Source organism: Taudactylus pleione, unplaced genomic scaffold (assembly GCF_031769625.1).
Source record: "Taudactylus pleione unplaced genomic scaffold, aTauple2 ptg000726l, whole genome shotgun sequence".
NCBI lineage: Eukaryota > Metazoa > Chordata > Amphibia > Anura > Myobatrachidae > Taudactylus > Taudactylus pleione.
This window is the reverse complement of record NW_028285128.1, coordinates 5964326-5987541: the sequence shown is the minus strand read 5'-3', so window position 1 is coordinate 5987541 and position 23216 is coordinate 5964326. Positions and strand designations below refer to the sequence as shown.

General features: G+C 42.2%; 1 protein-coding gene across 1 annotated transcript in view; it reads right to left on the bottom strand.

Moving 5' to 3' along the window:
* Positions 1–23216, bottom strand: part of SFMBT1 (Scm like with four mbt domains 1) — a 96024-nt gene that overhangs the window by 6026 nt on the left and 66782 nt on the right. The window contains exons 10-18 of the mRNA XM_088456913.1: positions 23098–23180; positions 17566–17692; positions 16750–16863; positions 16231–16270; positions 11791–11852; positions 6404–6540; positions 4816–4925; positions 3864–4039; positions 1309–1487 (exon numbers count right to left, since the gene is read on the bottom strand). Of these exons, the coding sequence (XP_088313039.1) occupies positions 1309–1487; positions 3864–4039; positions 4816–4925; positions 6404–6540; positions 11791–11852; positions 16231–16270; positions 16750–16863; positions 17566–17692; positions 23098–23180 (1028 nt within the window). The remainder of the gene's footprint in view (positions 1–1308; positions 1488–3863; positions 4040–4815; positions 4926–6403; positions 6541–11790; positions 11853–16230; positions 16271–16749; positions 16864–17565; positions 17693–23097; positions 23181–23216) is intronic.

The window sequence follows — 23216 nt, the reverse complement described above, 5'->3', positions numbered from 1 at the left end:
CGTGACTAAGCAACTAAACCACGACAGCAGGGCTGGTGCAAGGTTTCCTGCACCAGCCCCCCCATCCTCCCCCCCTGCCCCCACCCTTGATAGCTACACAAGCCCTTATACATTGCCCCCAGTAGTGGTTCCCACATGCAGTGCTCCCAGTAGTAGTGCCCCTTATATAGTGACCCCAGTAGTAACCCTCCCTATGTAGTGCCCCCAGTAGTGGTCACCCCGATGCAGTGCCCCCAGTAGTAAGCCCCCCAGTAGCAACCCTCTCCCAGCAGTGCCCCTAGTAGTAGTCCCCCCCCAGTGGTAATCCCTCCCTATGCAGTGCCCCCAGTAGTGATCCCACCAGTGCAGTGCCCCCAGTAATAGCCCCCCAGCAGTAATCCCCCCTCTATGTAGTGCCCCCAGTAGTAGTCCGCCCCAGCAGCCCCCCCCAACAGTAGTCCCCCTCTGTGCAGTGTCCCCCAGTAGTGGTCCCACCAGTGTGCAGTGCCCCTAGTAGTCCCCCTAGCAGTGCCTCTAGTAGTCCCCCTAGTACCCCCAACAGTGCCCCTAGTAGTACCCCCAGTAGTAGTCCGTTCGCGCCTCCCCAGCCAGACACACACGAAAAAAACAAAAACCACCACTTACCTTAATCCCCGCTCCGGCATCCTCCCGGGCCGGCCCGCTCTGCATGATGGGAAAGAAGTCATGACATCTCTCCCATCAGCCACTGCAGGAGCCGGAAGATGGCAGCCCGGCTCCGGCAGTGGGCGCAGCAGCCGATGAGAGTCTGTCTGACTCTCATCAGCTGCTAAAACAAACACACAGTTGCTGGCGCCGGCGGCTGTGTGTTTGTTCCTAGTAGTATAGTGTGGACGGCACTTATGTGCCGTCCACACCACCGCCCTGAAGAGGCCGGTGCTCTTAGGCAAATGCCTAAGTTTGCCTAATGGTAGCATCGGCCCTGCATGACAGGCATCTCGCACCGGATGACGCAAAAAGCATAAGTGTATGAGGACACATTTGTAGCTGTAACAGGGTGCCCTTTGTGGTCACACGATCTGTCACAGCGAATGAGCTCCATGGGGTGCAGGAGGCATGTGATCACAGGATTAGTAATCGCATTCCTACCGGTCTGTGTAAACTTAAGGAGCCAGTGAGGGCAGATAAGGAGGGGGAGGGATATTATTTGGGAGGGACACAGATTGTTCTAAAATATATTGTTAGCTTTGCCATATTCTGACATTAATATATATTTCTTACTCTTAGTCTAATTGATAATCGCATTAGCGCAGATTGTTGCAATCTGCCCTCCTAAAAAAATGAAAATACCTGGGGGCTTCCTGCAGGTGTGTTATCCACAGAGTTAGATGACCGCTTCTTCTTGTGGACAAAGAAATGTTTCCTCCTCTTTCTCTTCTTAGCAGGTTTCTTCAAAGCCGCCTCTATGCTGCGTAATATGCCGGTTGGGTTGTTAAGGTTTCGCCCTCTACGCTTTCCATAATAATGGGCTATACAGTAAAGAGAATAGTGCAAGTTATAAACCATCATACTATTTGGCCAGCATCTGAAAAGATATATTTGGATTTTTCTTTTTAGCAAAACAAACACAAGACAGTGCAGCAACACTACTGTTTATAAGTGTTAGACAAACCAAAATTCCATATTTGCCAGGATTTGTCCAACATCATTCAGCACATTTTACTTGTATGAGCAAAAATGAAAGGTTTTAAACATCACCGTCACAATCAATGAAAGTCTTAAGGAGCACATAGTGAAGGACTGAACGATAACGATATTGTTTAAAGGAAGACAGGGTCAAAAGGTAGACATAGTTTTTCATGATTTTTATGCTTAGGATGAGGTTTAGGGTTAAGCTGTCTACTTTTTGAACCATCAGGTGTCGACCTATTGGCCGTCTATGTAGACACTGTACAGCCATGGCCAAAAGTTTTCAGAATGACAAGTACAGTATTGGTTTTCACAAAGTTTGCAGCTTCAGTGTTTTTAGACCTTTTTGTCAGATGTTACTTTGGTATACTGAAGTAAAATTACAAGCATTTCATAAGTGTCAAAGGCTTTTATTGACAATTACATTAAGGTTATGCAAAGAATCAATATTTGCAGTGTTGACTCTTCTTTTTCAAGACCTTTGCAATTCTCCCTGGCATGCTGTCAATCAACGTCTGGGCCACATTCTGACTGATGGCCGTCCATTCTTGCCTAATCAACGCTTGGAGTTTGTCAGAATTTGTGGGTTTTTGTTTGTCCACTTGTCTCTTGAGGATTGACCACAAGTTCTCAATGGGATTAAGGTCTGGGGAGTTTCCTGACCATAGACCCAAAATTTCGATGTTTTGTTCCACAAGCCACTTTGTTATCACTTTTGCGTTATGGCAAGGTGCTCCATCATGCTGGAAAAGGCATTGTTCGTCACCAAACTGTTCTTGGATGGTTGGGAGAAGTTGCTCTTGGAGGATGTTTTGGTACCATTCTTTATTCATGGCTGTGTTCTTAGGCAAAACTGTGAGTGAGCCCACTCCCTTTAGCTGAGAAGCAACCCCACACACGAATGGTCTCAGGATGCTTTAGTGACATTATGCAAGGGCGAATTGCAGAGGTCTTGAAAAAGAAGGGTCAACACTGCAAATTTTGAATCTTTGCATAAACTTAATGTAATTGTCAATAAAAGCCTTTGACACTTATGAAATGCTTGTAATTTTACTTCAGTATACCATAGTAACATCTGACAAAAAGGTCTAAAAACACTGAAGCCACAAACTTTGTGAAAACCAATATTTGTGTCATTCTCAAAACTTTTGGCCATGGCTGTACATCTTCCATCCCTGTACCCACTTATGATCATGTTTTAACCAATTCTTTTGCTGGCAAAATATGGATTCATCATTATGCATCATTAAAACCTTGCTAATATAGCAGAAACAAATATTCTCATTCATATGAAAAAAATATAAATAAAAAAAAAATATATATATATATATATATATATATATATATATATATACAGTATAGAATATAAGCATCTGTGTTCCATTGTGCATGTTCCTGCAATTGGTTGAACACATTCCTACAATAAGCCTATGTTAAACCACCCCTTCTCGTCTCTCCTGGTGCAAGCTGGCATAAACGCCACATTCATGCAAATCTACATGGTGCGTATGCGTGGATCTGTTTCCTGGGCATTCGCAAGGCAATTTCACACTAGATTTTCTTTGCAGACTTGCATAGTACTCACTCTCCAACTACATTGTGTACATATGCATGAACAGGTGTAAAACGTGACAGTAGAATAACAATCTGATATAGGAGCTGTCATACAGCTGGTTGGGTCTGTCCAGTTAGGTCACACACAATTAGTAGCATCTTCAAAGCACAAGACAAAAGAAAAAAAAAAATGGACCAGCAGAGGGCTGAAAACATTGAAAATAATAATAATAATGACGCCTACTGTTATTGACTGCAACAAGTATCTGTAAACAGGAACACTGGCAATTTAGTAACATTAAAATAATAATTACCACTTATTGACTATACTGTATTTCTCGTTTTGGAGGAATCTTGAAAAAAGGGGTATTACCAGAAGATTTCATAATTTTTTTGTATTTGGATCTTACAAAAACTCTTGGGAAGGTTGGTTTTAAACTTTTTGATAGTGTGTATTTTTTTTCTTCTTTTCCTGTAAGGGGTACTATGGACATTTGGTATAAGTAAGATAATAATACAAATTTGTAAAAAGAAATGGGGCGCCTAGATGTAACAGGCTTTGTTTCCACCATTTTCTGTGAATTATTAATATTATAAACATATGTACCAATTTAGGTGTCTAAACTTCTTGAAGGAGGGTATGATAATGTACTAATACTTACTGTACTTGGTCTTTGTTAGCACCGAGCAGTTTTCAGAGCACTGGTCAAGAACCATAAGTGGTCCAAACAAATTTGGGCAACATTCCAGCCTGATGCAGGTTTTCCGACAGAACTCGGACACCTGATCTGATGTTCTCACCAACTCCACCGTTGCACGATAGGTTTTTCCTTTATACCTGGAAAGAAAATAAAAAATAACATAGCCGAGATATGTAAAGCTGGCAAACTCAACTTCCATCTGTCAAACAGCCAATGGTTTGGTTTAACTTAAGGCCCCCATACATCAGCAATCTGAAAACCACAATTGAACAATTGCCCGATGTTAGGATTTCCCAATCTAGCAATCTGCGCCCATACATAAACGATCATTACAGTGATTTACAGATCATTTTCATCAAACACAGATCTGCCAATCTTGAAAGGCCCATCCTTTTACTAGTAACGGTCTGCAAATCTGCTGATCATCTCCATACACTAGCAATCTACAGCCCCAATACATCTGTGAAATCCAACATGTTGGACAATCTCATTTAACAATTCCAATCACTTTTTTTGTTGCAATCTGTGAAGCCCATACATTGCAGATTTTTTTTATACAATCATCTGCAAATTGCAGAATTGCCACAATCGATTGCTGATGTATGGGGGGCCTTTATTCTATAAGCTACTGGTTCTCAACCTTGAGTACTGGAAAATATTCAGCAATAGCAGGTCAGGATGTCCAGGGGATAATTAGACACACAGGGAAACAGTATCCTAGGGATCTCTAGCCTCATGCATCACTAATAACAAAATTATAAATTCTATCTCTGTAAAATAATTTATACCATGTGTTATAGGTATTTGCAACCTATTCAACCTATGAGGCTGAAAAAAGCTGGGCCGCATAACCTCTATGGAAATACAGAGAATATGTAGCAATACACACAGGAGTACAAGGGAAAATGCTTACTTTGCTTTCAGTGTCTCTGCAAGTTGGGGCCATGATGGTTCGTCCTGTAATTCAAGTTCACGTAAAACCCGGCTGGGCTTGTAAGCAGCATTAATTACTAAAGATAGGACCTGTAGTAAAATAAAACACAGCATACTATGTATGATGCCATCCTGAAAACTCTGACAAAAAATAAAATAAAAACACTCCACACATTTACAGTGGTGCTAAAAATGTCTGTAATCCCTATGAGTTTTTAGGATTTGGGTAAAGATCTGAAAATACTAAAAGGTTAACAAAATTTCTAGCGACACTCGCATGGGAGTAGCTAAAGTGGGTGCAGAGGGTGCCATTGCTATGGGCCCCAGAGGCTTAGGGGGGCCCAGGCTATGTACTGTAGTTGCATACTAATATCCAGGATTTGCCTGCTAAGCAATTGAATCTGATCTATGCTCAGCCTGAGTGGGCTGACATTCCATCATCAGGGATGGTGGTACTGGGAACTGGCATAATCTGAATTTGAGGGCACTATAATATGGCATAATCTGACCTGCTCTTTGTAATGTGGTATAACATGAACTGGAGGACACGGTTACATAATATTGTGCTAAATTACAGTGCCCTATTTCATATTAACAGGAGGCACTATTGTGTGGCATAATATGAACTGGGGACACTATGCGATAATGTGAATTGGATGTACCATGTGATATAAAAAGTGTACTGGCAGCCCTAAAATGTTACATGTGAACTAGGGCATTACTAAAGTTCATAAAATAAACTAGGGCACTCCTATGGTCATGGGAATGGTGAGGGTGGCTCCAGTGGAGCACCTGCTCTGGCCAGGGCGCTGGAAATCAGCCATATGACGAAGGGCAGAGCACCTGCAAAGCGGAGCATGAAACACAAAGAGATCAGTGCTTCCAGAAAAGGGGCATGGTGTGGACAGAGCGGCGCTTGTGGCTCCGTCCCACACCACGCCCCCAGCAAGGACGCACTGATCTCTGTATAAGGCATAATGTGAACTATGGACATTACTGTGGCATAATATGAAATGTGGGGACTACTGTGTAGCATAATGTGAAAAAATAGCCCAAACTGTGGCATAACGCAAATTAATGGCACTAGTGTGGCATTACGTGCATTGTTGCCATTATTTTGTAACAATGTGAATAAGGGGCACTACTGTGGCGCAACATGAATAAAAAAACACTACAGTGTGATGTAATGTGAATAATGGGCACTACTGTGTGGCATAACATGAATTGTGGGCACTACTGTGTGGTTTATTTTTAATTGGTGGAATTACTTTAGTGGGTTGGAATATATCTAGCCCTCCATGTCCCAGTTTGATACTGCCCCTAATGTTTACTTTTATTTCCCTTTAATTTGCCTCTACATGCTGGACACGCCCCCTACCTGGCACACTTGGGGGGTGGGGGCGCAGTAGCACATACATGTTCCTGGCACCATGGCTAAACACTACACCCCTGTCTATGGTTCAGAAAATGTACTAGGGCACTATTATGGGGCATAAAATTAACAACTGCTGCAGAGAGGTGTCTCTCTACAAGTAATGTGATAGGGGTCCCTTCAAATCAATCTTTACCTCTTTAAGGACCAATATACAGCTGCCTGGGCCCACAGATTTTGGTAATTCTGCTATCCTCCCTTTGTTCAGATAAGGGCCTGAGAAACAACGATGGTTGAAGTAGATCTTAGGGCAAAGATACTTCCCATTAGATGCTGTGGGTCAAACAGGAAGACAAAATATAACACCATTATATCTGTAATTTCACATAATGGTAAACAATCCTATAAGGCACAATCAATATCAATCTGCTGTTATAATTATCCAATATTATGGCATTAAAGGTCATTGTTTGCCATCACTTGTGTATATTTTAATCTAGGTAATAAGTGGCAGCACTCTGTCCAGTCTCAGTCATGTGTGCTACCCCCTACCACACCCCATCCAATGGCTCCCACAATGGTGACAGGATAGGCAACCATAGGAGTACCACTGCACCGGTAACAAAGGGGTAAGTATAGCAGGGGTGGGATGGGGCAGGACGTGGGCAGGCTGAGGCGACCAAGCATAGGCTGGGTCCATTTCACTAGTGATTAACAATGAAATTATAACATTTTGTGAAAATATGCAAGACACAGCTGCTCATCCGAAGCACCAATGCCGCCCATAAAGATTCTCCCCGATCCGGTAGAATGGGCATTCATGATGTGAGTTATGGGATTTGCTACTGCTATGTGATTCATCTAGCATTCTTTGTGATGCCTACAAAGGGATTAGTCTGCATTCAAACCAGAGGATGAAAATACCATTCAAATTTATGACATATGGTGCCCTTGTCAGATAGATCTTCCAAACTCAAACAACATGCTTTGACTAAAGAACTCTTCCTTCACAGACTGATTACAACCAAGTGCTGGATTTACAATCTCTTGATTTAATTGGTACTTGGGAACCAAGTGGTTTTGTTTGAAGAACTGACCTATCTTAAAGATACATAGATCAGTAATGGAGGCTTGCAAGACAGTGCTCATAGTTCTGACACTCTCCGTGTCATGGAATTAGCGAAGAGAAGAAAACACTTTCCATGGGAGCAATTCTAACACCACTGAATCAAGCGGTCCAAAAATTAGATTGTTATAATGTCATCAGCACTAACTTCAAGTTCCAAAGGGATGCTGGAGAACTTGAATTGTGGTGGAACATATGCCATATATTTAAAAAATAATAATTTCTGGACGATAACAAGTTGAACCTTAAAAGGAAGTAAATTTTAAAAAGTTATCCAAGCAAAAAAAAAACTCCAAAAGAAGTAGCTGGAAATCTTGCTCTATCACACCTTCTGACAAAAATTCCAGACCCCATGATAATTCTTCACTGAAACAAGTTTTCCATCTCTGTGCATGATTCATGGTTTCTGGGTTAACGTTTCCCATCTTTGAGGAATACATCACAATTGGCCTACTGACATTCTGAGAATGTCCATTTTTTTATGACCATCTTGGCCAGTCTGGTGCTTCTAACAGCACCTTGACCTTATTGTGTTACCTTTTTCAGAATGCCTTGAAGCAACATCACTGAAGGAAACCATACAATTAAATGGAAAATTGCTCTGAAATTACACAAAATTCCATCGATAAGGAAGACCTACAGAGCTGTGGTCCTTGAGCAGAAACGCTCCACCTTGTAGTCAAGTGGGCTGCCACCTCTCCACAAAAGGTGTCTGGTTAGAAGAGGACATGTCAGCTGAAGCAATCATCCTCCCGGTTTTCCACCCCTGGAATGGACTGGCAATACAGTCTGAACATTTTGTTCAGCCCAGTGTATGATCCTGCTGGTTTCAGTTATTTCAAGAGATTTTCCTGCCATTCCCATAAAGCTAGCAGAAAGTAGAATTGAACCAATGGTCTTGCAAAGTAGCAGCCGGGCACCACAGCCTCCACTGGGTGGGCAGAATGGCCATCAGTAAAACTGTTTGTCTCAGGACTTGGTTCTAGGTTTGTTAGCAGACCAAGACCCGTATTCATTTTGAACTGAGATGCGATAATTTAACGCGGCGAAAACGGGACCCGGCGATACTTGGATCAGCGTTAAAAAAAATGGAATTTTCGGGAAATAATCCTAGGACCCCCCTAAAGATGTCCAGACATGGGGGATCACTATGGGTACCCCCATTTTTGGCTGCAAAAGAAAGTCGGGTGTTTAAATAGCCGAGGCAGGTGTTTTTTATTCCCGACTTTGAAGAAGTGATGCAGTAGAGCACTTAGCTTATTTTTTTCGTTTTTAAAAATAATCAAAAATCAAATTTTGGGTACATGAAAATGGGTACCAGCATATTTTTAAGTCCCAAAACGCATTTTTTTTTAAATTCTGCAAAAATGCACCTGCCACGGCTATTTGAAACCCCGACTTCCTTCAGGAGTTAAAAATGGGGGTACCCATAGTGATCCCCCAGGTCTACACATGTTTAGGGGGTTCCCTGGAGTACTTGCCGAAAATTTCCATTGTGTTGTACCTGTAAAAAAAAAAAAGAAGTACAACATTTTTTAAAAAATGACATAGGGCCCCCCCAAAAGCCAAACCAGCCCCAGGCTTGTCAGCCAGTGGTGGTTTCTAAACATATGGGGAACAAAATGTATAGGGTTCCACCGTAGTTTAGAAACCAACCCAAGGCTGCAGGGACCAGTTCTGGTTTTAATTATAGGGGTAAAAAAAAACATGGGGATCCCCCTATATTTAAGGCCAGCACCAGACCCAACCGACCGGGGTGTAATGCAACAGGCCAGAGACCCAATCACCAGGGCTCCAGGTCCAAAGCATTAGCACCAAAAATCGGTCAGGGCAAGCCGGTGATCTCGGGGGAGTCGGGGACCCCCCAAAGAAGGGTCCCTTCCCTCCCGAGCACCACAGGCTTACGCTGAAGCCTGGGGCTCTTCCCCATACCCCTGGTTTGGTGGGTATGGGGATAATGGGGGTGGGGGGGGGGCAAATAATGAAAAACTATTGTGTTTTACAGTGGAACTACAAGTGCCAGTATGCCTGCCATTTTACACTTGTGGAACAACAAGTGCCAGCAGACATGCGGCACCTGTAACTTCACTTCAATAAATAGTTAAAAAAAGACAACACATACACACCGTGTCCAGTTTAATTTTTTTAAACACACCTACCCATTCTCACATACTTACCTATACCAGATGTCCCCTTGTCCAGTAGAATATCCTTAATGAATGACTCTGCAAAGAAAAATTCATACTCATCTATATCCTGGCGCTGGTCTTCACAGTAATCCTGGAACTTGGCAAAACAAAAAAACGAGTTTACACGAACCACGCAACAGCTCTCAGTATGTGTGTTGCCACACATACTGATAGCTCCCGAATGCCAGCTGACGGAACATGCACAGAGCTGGCACATCCCGAGAGCCAATCAGCGGCCGCTGATTGGCTCCGGCTGACAGTTCCCACGTGGTGTGACTCGGTCGTGTAAACTCGTTTTTTTGTTTTGGGAGTCGGCCGAGACACATTCCCCGGGCGCCATCGGTCCGGCGGTTCAGTCCAGGTACATGATTTCCATGTGTAGTGCGGACCGCACTGAGGGCCTGATTCACCAAGGATCGCAGTTGCTAATAAGCATGCAATCAGCCGATTGTTGCGAACTGCGCATGCATCGCACTGTGCGAACCAGCCACTGCGATCGGGACTGCGATTGCGATCTGCAGTGACTATGCAGACCCATCACAGAGTGATTGACAAGAAATGCAGTTTGTGGGTGGTGACGGGGGGGGGGGGGGGAAACGCAGGCGTGCCAGTGAGTTTCAATGTCGTTGCATGGGCGTGCTTAAATTATCCACTGCGATGCGCTGCGCAGCCTGAGGCCTGATAGCGTGCGCTAGAGTTAGCAATTTCGGAGTAAGATCGGAGCTTGTGTAAGTGTGCGTGAGGCTGCAATGGTACTAGATTGTACCGATGGTTTTGCAGTCTTGATAAATATTTCAGATGTGTGTAAGGTGAGCGTCCCTGTGTAGTGCTGCGACGGCATAGTGATCACAATGGATTAGCATACTATCGTAGTTGAACTGTGTGCGTAAATCGCTATTGAATTCGCACTTGCGATCCATAATGAATTAGGCCCTGAGTGCGGGTCCGCACTACACAGTAAATCAAACACACCACTGCCAGTGCCAGGTAGTACACAGTGAGTGTACTACCTGGTGACAGTGTTTTTGTTTTAGCAGCCAATGAGAGTCAGACAGACTCTCATTGGCTGTTGCACCACAGTCTCTCCCATAGTACCCATAGTGGAGGAGCGGACAGCAGCGGGTGTAGAAGCGGGGATTCAGGTAAGTTTTGTGTCTCTGTATGTTATATATGTAAGGGGCACTGCATAATAGGTACTACTACAGGGGGCATTGCATAAGGGGCATTACTACAATGGGCACTAAGGTGCATAAGGTATGTTCCCACAGCAATGAGAAATGGTGGTGTGTCATGTTGACACGCCACCATTTTCAGTGTTCGCTCCCACTTTTTTTAATGCATGCACATACTGGGTTGGGGGGGGGGTCGTCGTCGTCCGTTTTCCATCTTGCCCTGGGCTCCAAATACCCTAGTTATGTCACTGTCACTAGGTTACAGTGTTCATCTTGTTGCAGCTTTCTGGCAGATTAGCTCATACCTTGATCACATTCTCACAGGTAAAATGTGGAACTCATAGTGGACTATCACCTTACCATCTTACACTTTGTATGACGTTCTTCAACTCACAGGACAGGTTTTACTTAGCAGACATGACCTCTGGCATTGCACTTAGGTAGCCCAAACGTTCACTCATCTGTACAGAACATAATTGTTGCAAAAGTCGTCCCACACATTTGAATCTCCTTTCTAAGAAATATATTTTTGTAAGCAGAGGTTATCTACATTTTCCAACTTTTGTTCTGTCTCCAACAGTTGAGTTGTGCATTTGCCATTTACTGTAACAAGAGATGCATGTACATTATATGGAGTGCTTGGAACCACTGGCATATAGGCTGAATTTGGTGGTCGGCCTGTTCTTGGTAGGTTGGCCAACACACCAAAGCAATCCACCGAAACATATTTGTAAAAGCCTCTTGGACAATTCATCCAAAGGTCTCGCTCTACAAGCTCTATTGTTTTTTGCATGATATGTTTGAATGAATATTTTGAATGTTTGTCAAAAATTAAAATCACAGAATTAATCTGATTTACCAAATTTTATAGAAGTACATATACTCGTACCATACACTGCAGCAAAAAAGTCATATCATGTAAGCAACTCATTAGAAAAGGAAGATAATTGGGAATAAGAGTTTGTTTCTAATCACATAACTGTTTATATAATTGCAGTAGTTTGACATCACTTTTTTATCCACTGTCCTAAACATTACTGTGCGGTGAAGAAAAGTCTAGAGATTTCAAGAAAGTGAAAGTAGAGAAATTGCTTACTGGTGTTGCATGTTGTAGAATGTGATCCGCTTAGTCCATCACCATTCTTAGCTGGCAGGGTTCTAAAATAAAAAAGAACACATTGTTTCAGTTTGTTGCATGATGGAATAAGTATGAACATTTGTATAAATGGAAATGCAAAAAAGGTGCTGTAAGTCAATAGCAGACTGAAGTAGCAAAGAGCTTGAGCGCAAAATTATAATTGGTCACCTAAATTGTTTCTCCAGCCCTAAAATCAGCAGCGATCGCATGCATTATAATAGCAACGATTCTAAATAATCAAAGGGATACCACACATTAGATTATTAGTGACACTGCACAATGTGATATATCAACAGTGGCCCCCAAAAGACTTATGGTAGCATAAACCCCAATACATTATGCCACCACTCCCTCCTCCTTTTCCATCCATGATATTACACCACATATAAAGGTAAATGTTGTTGACTTGCGGCACTGGAGTCTTCGGGTCAATGCTCAGCAGCACATTACAGCATCTGCATAGAGCTTACACATTCTCCCTGTGCTTGCATGGGTTTCCTCCAATTGCTTTAGTTTTCCTTTATGGACCAAACACATATTGGAAGATAAATGGGTCATAGCTAATTTGACCCTAGAGCATTGTTGGGCAGTAGGTGGCCCTCCAAGCCTTCACATGTGGCTCCCAGCTCCTTCCTGCACTATTGTCATTGCCATTATACCTTGTAACAGGTTTAACTGCCGATATGTTCTTACAGGTTAAGTGGCCCTTTATTTGATTAAATGTAATGTTTTAACCTATCACTACCCTAGTGTTTGTGTGCCAGTGGTAGGGTATTAGGCTGCAAGCACCACTAGGGCAGGAACAGATGTAGATAAAGAAACATTCTTGGACTGTAAATCAGCGTAATATGCCAGCAAAGAATACACTAGTTTGGACACTGCTAATATAAACAAAATAAGATAACAGAACCACAAGAGACATGTATTCCTAAATTACTATTAAAATACACAATGATCATGGAAGCATTTAGAGATCTAACAATGCAAACTGGCAAAGAAAAATGTAAAATAGAGTTGCACAAAACTAATGAATATATAAAACTAGTAATAAAAAACAATAAATATCACTGCACTGATGTTTTTAAATTAGTGTGGCTATTTAAATACAGGGAATTCAGATAGAACTGTTCTGATAGAGTCTTGTAAGGAACAGGACATCCTACATACACTGAAATAGGATGTAAATGCATCAGATGTGGGTACGCGTTGGCGTCGCCTCTACATGAAGTTATACATGAAAATGAATCAGGTTGTATTAAAGTGAGATCTAGTCCATTGCAAATGGTATACAGTGAGAGCGAACGTGTGTTCGGAATTCAAACCCACTGCTCACATAACCTCTGGATATATAGCTTAGTTCCACAACTTTTCCATATATGTTCAAGCAGAATAAGCGCAAATCACACACCAGAGGGTGTCCCAAGTTCTCTGTCCAGATAGCAGTTTGCTAAATCCCCTTCATGGATGGCCGCCTTAAGATGATATACAAGCCGCAGTGCTTGTTACAATAACCATCAATTCCCTTTGAGAAAACCTGTGAAATGAATCGCGTCAGCGAAGTGAAAAAACGGAAATCGCTTTACTGGCATACTTCATAAAGACTAAGCAGATTATTATATCTATTTGGTCTTTGTAACAAGCACTGCGGCTTGTACATCATCTTGGGGTTCATAGTGGGGTGAACCAACAGATATCTGGACAGTGCAATTGGGACACACTTCGGTGTGCAAGGTGAGCTTATCCTGCTGGCACACACATGGAATGGTTGTGGAACTAAGCTGTATCAAGAGACTATGGGGGATATTTATCAAATATTGGATAGAGATAAAGTACTAACCAATCAGCTTCTGTCACTTTACAGGCTGTGCTAGAAGCTGATTCGCTGGAACTTTATCCCTCTCCAAGATTTTATAAATCTCCCCCTATGTGAGTAGTGGATTGGATTTCCAAGGACATGTTCACTCTCACAGTATACCATTTGCCTTAATATAACCTGATTACAGTTCTAGCCTAGCTCAGTGGATGTGGGACGTCTTCTAAGTATCGGTCTGTACAATATGTTATACCTGCAATCTCTGTTTTGAAATAACTGCATTAATATGTGCATTTATATACATATGTCCAGTGGTATACATTATCTTTAGTACTAGCATTATGTTTATATATTCATTATTTCTGTGCAATTATATTTTACATCTATTTTTGCCAGTTATGTAGCTATGTTGAATTGGGAAATGCTTCCTTGATCATTGTGTGTGTTTTATACATTTAATATTGATACAATAATTTAGTTTTTTTGGTGGATCTGTCCTGGTTCATGCTTTATTATATAGATAATATTATTTCATTCATATTAGCGCTGTCCAAACTATTGTATTCCCTGCTGCTTTATTTTTTATTGTGGAGTCAGACATTAATCCCTTAAATTTTGGACTGGCTGCTTGAATACCAATGCTAGAATATGAGGGGTGTTAAATTAGCCATGGGGTTTACCCCGCGACTAATTGCCGGCCAAAATCCCTGCAGCACAGGGAAAGGCTATTCCATTAAATAGCCTGTTTCCTGCGCCGAAAAATCAGGACTCACTCACGGAAACATTGATTCTGCGTAAACTGCAGAATCAATGGATTTTTCCCCTGCCGAGCCCGATTGTGTTTTTTGCCGCTGACTTTACCTTGCTGCTCCATGAGCTGCAAGATTCAGTCCAACTGCGGGTCTCACGTGCTGGGTAATCCACGCTAATTAAATAGCTCCGGCGTGACAATTGTCCGCGGGGTACACCACTATATTCACATTGAGGGGGTTTTATAATCTATATTTTATTAGTGCCTATTTCCAAGAGAAAGCCCCAGCATAACGACACTGCATGACCATTTCTGCCTCACTATACATACCATCATCACGTTGCCATAGAACTACTATGCCATCAGCTGTATAATTACTTCCTATAATCACATGCAAGGCTGCTTAGTCCGTATTAGAGTTATCGGGCCAAATGTAATAGGGTGAGAGTTTAGAAAATGTGAGAGTTTAGCAGTAAAACGCTCACACTGATACATTGGTCGAGTTGTATCTTCAAAATGGAAAAACATCTGGATCAGAGTTTAAATCGTGAGCTTTTTTGAGTCTGAAAAACAGTTTGCTCTGTTGCTTTGTTCTTGTACTCTATTACATTGGCCGAGTTTAAAAAGAGTGAGAAGACTCTCACCCTATTACATTTGGCCCATAATCTATTATGCCACAAAATGATTTGAAATACATGGATGGATGCTCAGAAGTTCGCTGTGTTTTGAATAGCTGTATATTCCTGTCCTCATCTGCGTTTTTAGGATGCCAGACACACACAGATGTGACCAGTTTAATCTCAAGTTAACTTATGGCCGTTCTGATGGAGGCAGATGGCTGGATCCTCGCCCAGTATGGAGTATGAGCGCGTCTGGTTCTGCACTCATGGGAGCTCCTTGCTGTGCGTAGCGATTGCACAACCATTTCCACTTTGCAACTGGACTTAGAAGTACATTTATAGGTGCAATCGAGCAAAGTAATAGAAAGCTTTACACACAGCACTGCCGCATGCAATAAAGACAGACCTGATACACCCTTAATTATTATTTAGTATTTTAGGAGAAAATCAAAAACATTAATAATCCTATCCATTATAATGGGTCCAGTGGTTTGAATCCAACACTCACCCAAGGGGGTTTGTGATGAATGCTAGCCATCCTTAGCAGTGGGCTTGTAGTCTCTGGAAACAGGGAAGGGAAAGGGGCGGGGGAGGTCTGGTTGAGGGATTAAATAGGTGGGTACACCGCCTGTATGTTTATTACTTTTCTTTTTAAAACAGTGCATGGGTACGGTTTTGTTGCAGATGGTGTCATGTATATTATATTATTCGGAGAGTACTTGCAATTTCAGATCTCGCTGCTGCATTGATTCCATTAAAAGGAAAATACCCAATCCGCACCAGCTGCTGAGAGATCAATGCATTTGTACGTAAACTCCAAGCAATATAATAAAAAGCTGCGCACACACAAAAAGTAAAACCCCCAATGAAAACACTTCTGATGTCACCTCAAGCTCATGATTTATTTAAGCTATAAATAAGGCTAACCAAGCAACATTTTGAAGAAAAACTGAAACGTTTATTTAAATGAAAGGGAAGATAATAAAGGAGGCTGGATTTATGCACACTGCGCCTTTTGTAAGGTTCACCCTTTTCGGCACACCCAGGTACTTGCAGAGACGTCTCCCGAGAGACGAGATTTGGCGTGCACCTTGGTGTACGCCGGTTGGACCATCTAGATACTTCGGTGCAAAATGAAAATGTTTTTCAGTGAACATTGAGTGCGCTTCGTAAGGGAGACCCACTGTGAGTAGATGTGGCTTCCATTTACTTACTGCTTCTCAGAGTGACTGGCAGTCTTCTTACAAGGTTTGGCTAAAATAAAAATAATAATAAAAAAAAAAACAACCAGTGAGATGTTTGTAGCGAGAGCTATAACATACAAATTTATATTCTGATTTATGGAAACATTCTTCTGATCGCCACCTATGACAACATATATCATGGCATAATTTCTCAGGGTCTATAATTATGCATCCCCCCAAACATTGGGCAAAGGGGATGTAGTCAGACCATGCTGTGGGAAATTCCACATCTACTGGGGGTCATGCCAAGCAAGTAGTGACCAATTAGTATCTAATACCTGCTTGAATTGTTCCCATACATACTTGTTTTTGTGACTAACACTTTTGTGAATGTAGACCTGAATCTGAATAGGATAGTGAAAGGGTTTTGCAGACATATACTGTGCCCTTCTTTTTAATGGTCTTTTTAAGTTTCTTCAACTTGTATTTCAGGCTTTCATATAATTTATCAAACTAGACTGCAAATCAGCTTCAGAGAGAAGTTCCCACCTTGTGTGCGAGGTGGGGTGCATAGAGGGTGTCCGTTTGTCTCACACCACCCCATTGGAAAGATGTCCATGGACTCCACATGAACAATGCACTCTGGAACTGAAGTCTTCACACCTGGCGGTAAAGCACAACCACATGAATATTTGTATAGAAGAGCCCTCCTGAGCCATCCATGTCCACTCTGACTGCTTTATAGAATTTCCCATTACACAATATTCTAGCCTCAAACTTGAATGTGCAACTCTAGGCACAATTTAAATTAAACTTCTTCCACCCAAAATAATCACCAGGAGATAGGTTGAGGGTACAAAGTGTCAAAGGTTCAAAATAAGAACGAAACAAAAACATTCTGCTTGAAGTTTCTCTTTGAAAAAGCACTAAGGGGCTTATTGAATAAGGCGGTCAATTGGAAAGAGAAATGCTGCAACCCACAGCAACCAGATATAACCATTTAGCAGATTTGTGTATAGCCAGGATAATGAAAGTGGAGAAGTCTGTAGTTGCTATTGGTTACTGCTCTTTGCACCATAATAACATAAGTCCCTTAGAGTGTAGGACATATTCAAGCACCTGCACACATTAAAGAGACAGGGCTTCCGATAACATGTGGCTCATGCTGAACAATTTTCTGCACATGCTCCAGGCTGATATTACTTTGGCTGGCTGAAATATATGGTCACTGAATGACAAGGGACTCGTGCCGTTTGGTCTGATGGTCGCGCCATGTATTCACTTTCATTTTAGGTCATACACCCAAACACAATGCCTATACAGCACAAAAATAGTCTAAATTGATTCAATGGTAAAAGTATGGACCTTCAAGCTGAAGCCAGACATAGGGGCCGTTGACCTTTGTTACAGTAGCGATGCAGACGTCCTGTGGCCGAAAGGGATTGACAGCCTCAAGTTTCATGTGCTCCTGGAAGACATGTTCGTTCTGGGGCTGCATAAAGGTAAACAATGTCCGGGTCAGAATCTGTTCTGGGTGATCTTCTCCAATCAATTTGTTAACGAATACACGTCATTTTGCTGGCAATACTTCTTTGCATGGGACTATTGTTAATAGATATTTCTATGTATGACAAAGTATTGGAAATAATAATCATGATACATTTAGTTTTTTTTAAATAACCATGTTTAAGATAAAACAGACTGGCTAAGAGTCTGCTACAATCCTTTTCCTCTCTTAGATAATATATCATCATACATAACCTATATGTAAAGTTTACTAAAGGATATTATTTTAAGACAAAAGAAAAGTAAAAAGGCTAAAAAGGAAAACTGGGAGCAATGCAAAAAAATTATCAAAGCAACCTTGTTCTTCAGAAAGTATATGCCAGTTGTTTACGGAAATGACAAGTATGGCTGGTCTCTCTCAAGGAATAAAGTGGATGAAACGAGATGTCAAGTACAATATACAATTTTAATGTTGAAATGTAAGCGAAACGAGTGACTGTAGTTGGGTGCAAAGTAGTTATTTTAACAGAATTGTCATTCCTTTTTTAATAAAAAAAAAAAAAAAAGTAAGGTGAACCTGTTTCAGAAACACTAATTAAAGAGCAAGGTCAAGTTGAAAAAGTGTTTGTTGCTTTTTCTAGAACTACTGTAGATAACAGCAACAACAAATTCTCAATTTATGCCTCTGCTTGAACCTGACCTTTTTGGATTTTTCAAACACTAATAGATTAATGGTACATCTGAATCTGATTCCAGTAGCTTTAATCTCAGTAAATGAATGATATGGGTGGCTGACAAGGGAGTTGTGTGGGTGGAGCAGGCGCCAGGGCTTCCTCCGGGGCACTTTTTTTTTTTTTTTTTGTTATCAGACCGCTGCAGAAGGGAAGTAGGCCTACTGTTAAAAGTGTAATGTGGCCATGTTTGTGTACTGGGTGAGCATATTGGTGTGCCCCCTGGAGTAGGGAGGGGGGGCATGTTGTCGTAACAGGGTGCATAATAGTGTGCTGAGGGGGCATGTTGTCGAACAGATCGGCATGTTTGTGAGCGGGGTGGCGCATATTGATGTGCTAGGAGAGCTTGTTGGTGTGCAGGGAGGTGGGGGGAGTTGGAGGGCAGTGGTGGTATATACTATACGTGTGCTGAGGGAACATATTGGCATGTCGGGTATGCTGCCTGGGAGTGGTGGCGAGTGAGGGGTATTGTGGGGGTCAGGTATGCTGTCTGGGAGTGGTGATGAGTGAGGGGTATTGTGTGGGTGAGGTACGCTGTCTGGGAGTGGTGATGAGTGAGGGGTATTATGTGGGTCAGGTATGCTGTCTGGGAGTGGTGATGAGTGAGGGGTATTGTGTGGGTGAGGTACGCTGTTTGGGAGTGGTGATGAGTGAGGGGTATTGTGTGGGTGAGGTACGCTGTCTGGGAGTGGTGATGAGTGAGGGGTATTGTGTGGGTGAGGTACGCTGTCTGGGAGTGGTGATGAGTGAGGGGTATTATGTGGGTCAGGTATGCTGTCTGGGAGTGGTGATGAGTGAGGGGTATTGTGTGGGTGAGGTACGCTGTTTGGGAGTGGTGATGAGTGAGGGGTATTGTGTGGGTGAGGTACGCTGTCTGGGAGTGGTGATGAGTGAGGGGTATTATGTGGGTCAGGTATGCTGTCTGGGAGTGGTGATGAGTGAGGGGTATTGTGTGGGTGAGGTACGCTGTCTGGGAGTGGTGATGAGTGAGGGGTATTATGTGGGTCAGGTATGCTGTCTGGGAGTGGTGATGAGTGAGGGGTATTATGTGGGTCAGGTATGCTGCCTGGGAGAGGTAGTGAGTGAGGGGAATTGCAGTGGGTAAAGAATGGGGTAATTTAGTAGTGTATCAATTAAAACAATTGAAGTTGAATGGTTAAGAGTTACTTCAAATGCTTAGTATAGTACAATATATAGAGCAGTAGCGGTGTCATATGTGATACCTACAAGGGCCACTATTAAAATGATTGAGGGGGGTCCATAATATGCACTTGCTTTGGGTACCATGGGTCCATGCTACACCTCTGCTGTTAACAAGAGATCTTAGAGGATTCTGGGTAACAAATGCACTCATGCAACACTGGTCGTACGCCCTTCACACACCAGAGAAATTCAAATCTGGTCTGTAGCACAGTTCATGGGAAACAATTACAAATTAAGATAGCACCATTATACATTTCTTAAATGGATCAATCCATCCAAACTTAAAATGTAGTTGAAATGTAGGGGGTTGCGGCACGGACCATTACGGCTATTGCGGAATACAGCATCCCAGTTATGTACAAGTGTGCTTTAATTCTGTCAACTCATTGATCGCCACCTAAAACGTTGTTTTGTTTGTTTGTTTGTTTTAGTTTTGGGTGGTGCTCTTTACCACTATAAGGCTAAAAAAATCAATGAAACTGATTTAAAAAAAATATATATATACAATTTATTTTTTTATCTCACAGGTTACAACCTCAAGACTGGAGTGTATCTTCTGTGGTAACCAACACATTCAGTGATGAAAGCAAACCATGTGTTGCAGGATACTATTTAATTTCCATGAATAACCGAGACATGATAGAGAACTTGTCTTTCATATAGAAGCTCCATGTGCTATGACCCAGTGAAGTTCTGCTGATATCTATGTAGTACACTATGGGCTTGAATCAGAGATGAACGCAATGGCGATTTTTACGATCGTCTTGCAATTACGGACACACAGAGGAATCCAGCAAAAGTGAGTGACACATTGTCAGCGTTGGGAGGTGGTCAGAAAAACGCTGAACGCTGTGTCACGGGCATGCATAAATTAGCCACTGCCATTGCATTCGCAGCATGAGAGCTCTCAGCGTTTGCAGCTGGTCACCCCCCTGCCACATGGACAGGTTGGCAGCTCGATGTTACAGATATTTACACAGGTAAGTGACGTTGTATGCAGATGAGATGGCAGCAGTGGGCATCCTTCCACTCGGGTGATCTTTGGAACATTAGCATATTTTTGCAGCTGCATTCCATATAAAATTGAGGCTATGATTGCATTAGTGTCCATCAATGAATCCGGCCCTAAGATACTTCATGGTTCATCTCGTCCACCTGTACACATGTACGGCTATTGTGATATTACATTTCTGCTGGATTCTACTGTTTTATTACTCATTACTTATCCACCACAAGACAAGATTCTCCATCTTGAAATATGTAAATTGAACTTTATGAACATCCAAAAGAACTCAGGACAAACCAGCTAGTGATAGCCTTTAAGCTGGCCATACACCTACACGACCAGCATAAGATCCTATTCATATACGATTCCCCAGGCTCCCTGGCAGTCCCGGCAGCATGTTTGCTGTTTTTCTTAGCACAGGAAACAATTCTCCAGACTCCTAACACTGGGCCAATACAGGCAGCTGACCACTAGGGGTCAGAACTGTAGATGTTCTAGACTTGTCTGAATTTTTTGTTGGAATGTGGACATGTTAATCTTTTACTTTCTGTCTTTTCTGTCTAAATTGTGGTTTCGTTCTAGCAAATGATGATGTTAAATAGAAATTCCAGGCACAATTGTATTTATTTATGATCAGTACAGATGCGCTTTACCCTAGATTGCTCTCATTGACAAGTTTGTCAACCTTCGGGCAGCCCAACAAATGGCCTGACAGCCTGAAAGAGAAACACTGCCAGCAGGGAAGGGGGAGGGGAGATGGGGGGTGGGGGGATTTATTGAGCAGCAATTTGGTTATATCAATTATTTTAGTGAGATTTTGTGCAAGTTATAAACCACTACATTTATTAAAGCAAAAGTGCTGGAAAAACTATGCACATTGTGTTTGCTATATATAAGAGGGCACACATTATGATTGTTATTATAAAAAGGGGGCACACATATTGGGCCAGATTCAGGGCACACGCAAGTCCAAATCGTGGGTGCATCTCAAAACTTTTGTGCAACTGGGCAGGCGTTGGAGCAGGGTGTGGATTAAGAGATAGACAGTTCAAAGGCCGACAGTGTCTAGATAGACACCAGATGTTAGACAGTCAATAGGTTGACAGGGACAAAAGGTCGACAGGTACAAATTGTCGACCGGGTCAAAAGGTCGACACAAAATAATGGTCGACATGTTTTTTTCCCCTAGCCCTAATCTTCACCCTAACTGTCCCTTCTAGTACCAAACCCTCCCTACTGGTGCCTAACTCTAACCCTCCGGTAAGTGCCTAACACTAAAAAAAAAACCCACGTCTATCATTTCTGTGTCGTCCTTTTGACCATGTCGACCATTTGTACCCGTCGACCTATTGACAGTTTAACATCTGGTGTCTATCTAGACATTGTCAACCTTTTTACTGTCTATCTATAGTCCGGAAGCAGTTGGAGCACGCATACACAGCTTTGCGGCACAGTGTGTAACTGGACGTTCGCATTTAGGATAAGTGTGCCATCGGCGTGGAGACGCAATTGCAGGCTATTCTATACAGAGATGCTGGGGTTTACAAACATCTTTTTCACCAAGGATAGAGTTGTTGCAAAGGCGATGACAGTGATGACAGCTACCAGCAAATGTGTACGAGCGTGCAGGTTCAGAAATGCGTCCAACTATGAATATCAATGTTTATTTCCAATCATGCAGTATGGCTCCAGGTCTGATCACTGTGTGTGCAACTCTGAATCATACCCCATCTGTAATTGTATAGAGGGCATACAGAAAATTTATTAAAATATAGGGAGCACATTTACTTTTTTACTTGCTCTCGCTGCCCAGGGCTACAAGTAGGAGGCCTGTGCTACTTACAGATGTGTCCACATACATCTATCCTGCATGAGCTGCAAGTCGCGTTACACATAACGCATGAGTGCCACGTGACTCTAGCAGAGAGTGTCTTTTCGGGTGACTTTTTACCTTCATATGCGTTTCATTTGCACAGTGATGTGCATAGGACGCACAAGCAGCTTCTGATGATTAAAATGATAAGCAGCATGCCTATGCTCTGTATGTGACTGCTGGCTTATCTGCATGCGAAATGCCACGTTAGTGTCAGCGACTGTAACGTAGCATTTTGCATGCAGATCCACCAGGATGATAAATCCACTGGCTTGGGAGGTAAAAATTTCCAGCAATATGCTCAAATGAAAAAAAAATAAATAATAATTTCTACACTTTAATTTACATATCGCTATTATCAACAAATTTTATTGGGAATTTCTTTCTCAAGGATCTGATCAATCCACCACTTACTATTAGTGATTTAAATGCAATTGTATTTCATTTATATTTTTCTGTCTTTTTCCATTCAAGTGTAATGACACAAATAAAATCTCTTAGTGGATTTCCCTTAGCATGACAGAATGCAAAGCTGCTAATTATCAAACCAGAGCAAACTGCAGGAAAGTAATGCTCACCTCGGGGAAACAACTGTCAGGAGCAGCGTGAGCATTGCAGCGAGTCAAATATTCATTCCAGTCAAAGGTCTGTTCCAAGTATCCTGAAGGAGTAAAGGGAGAATGACAAAATCAGACAT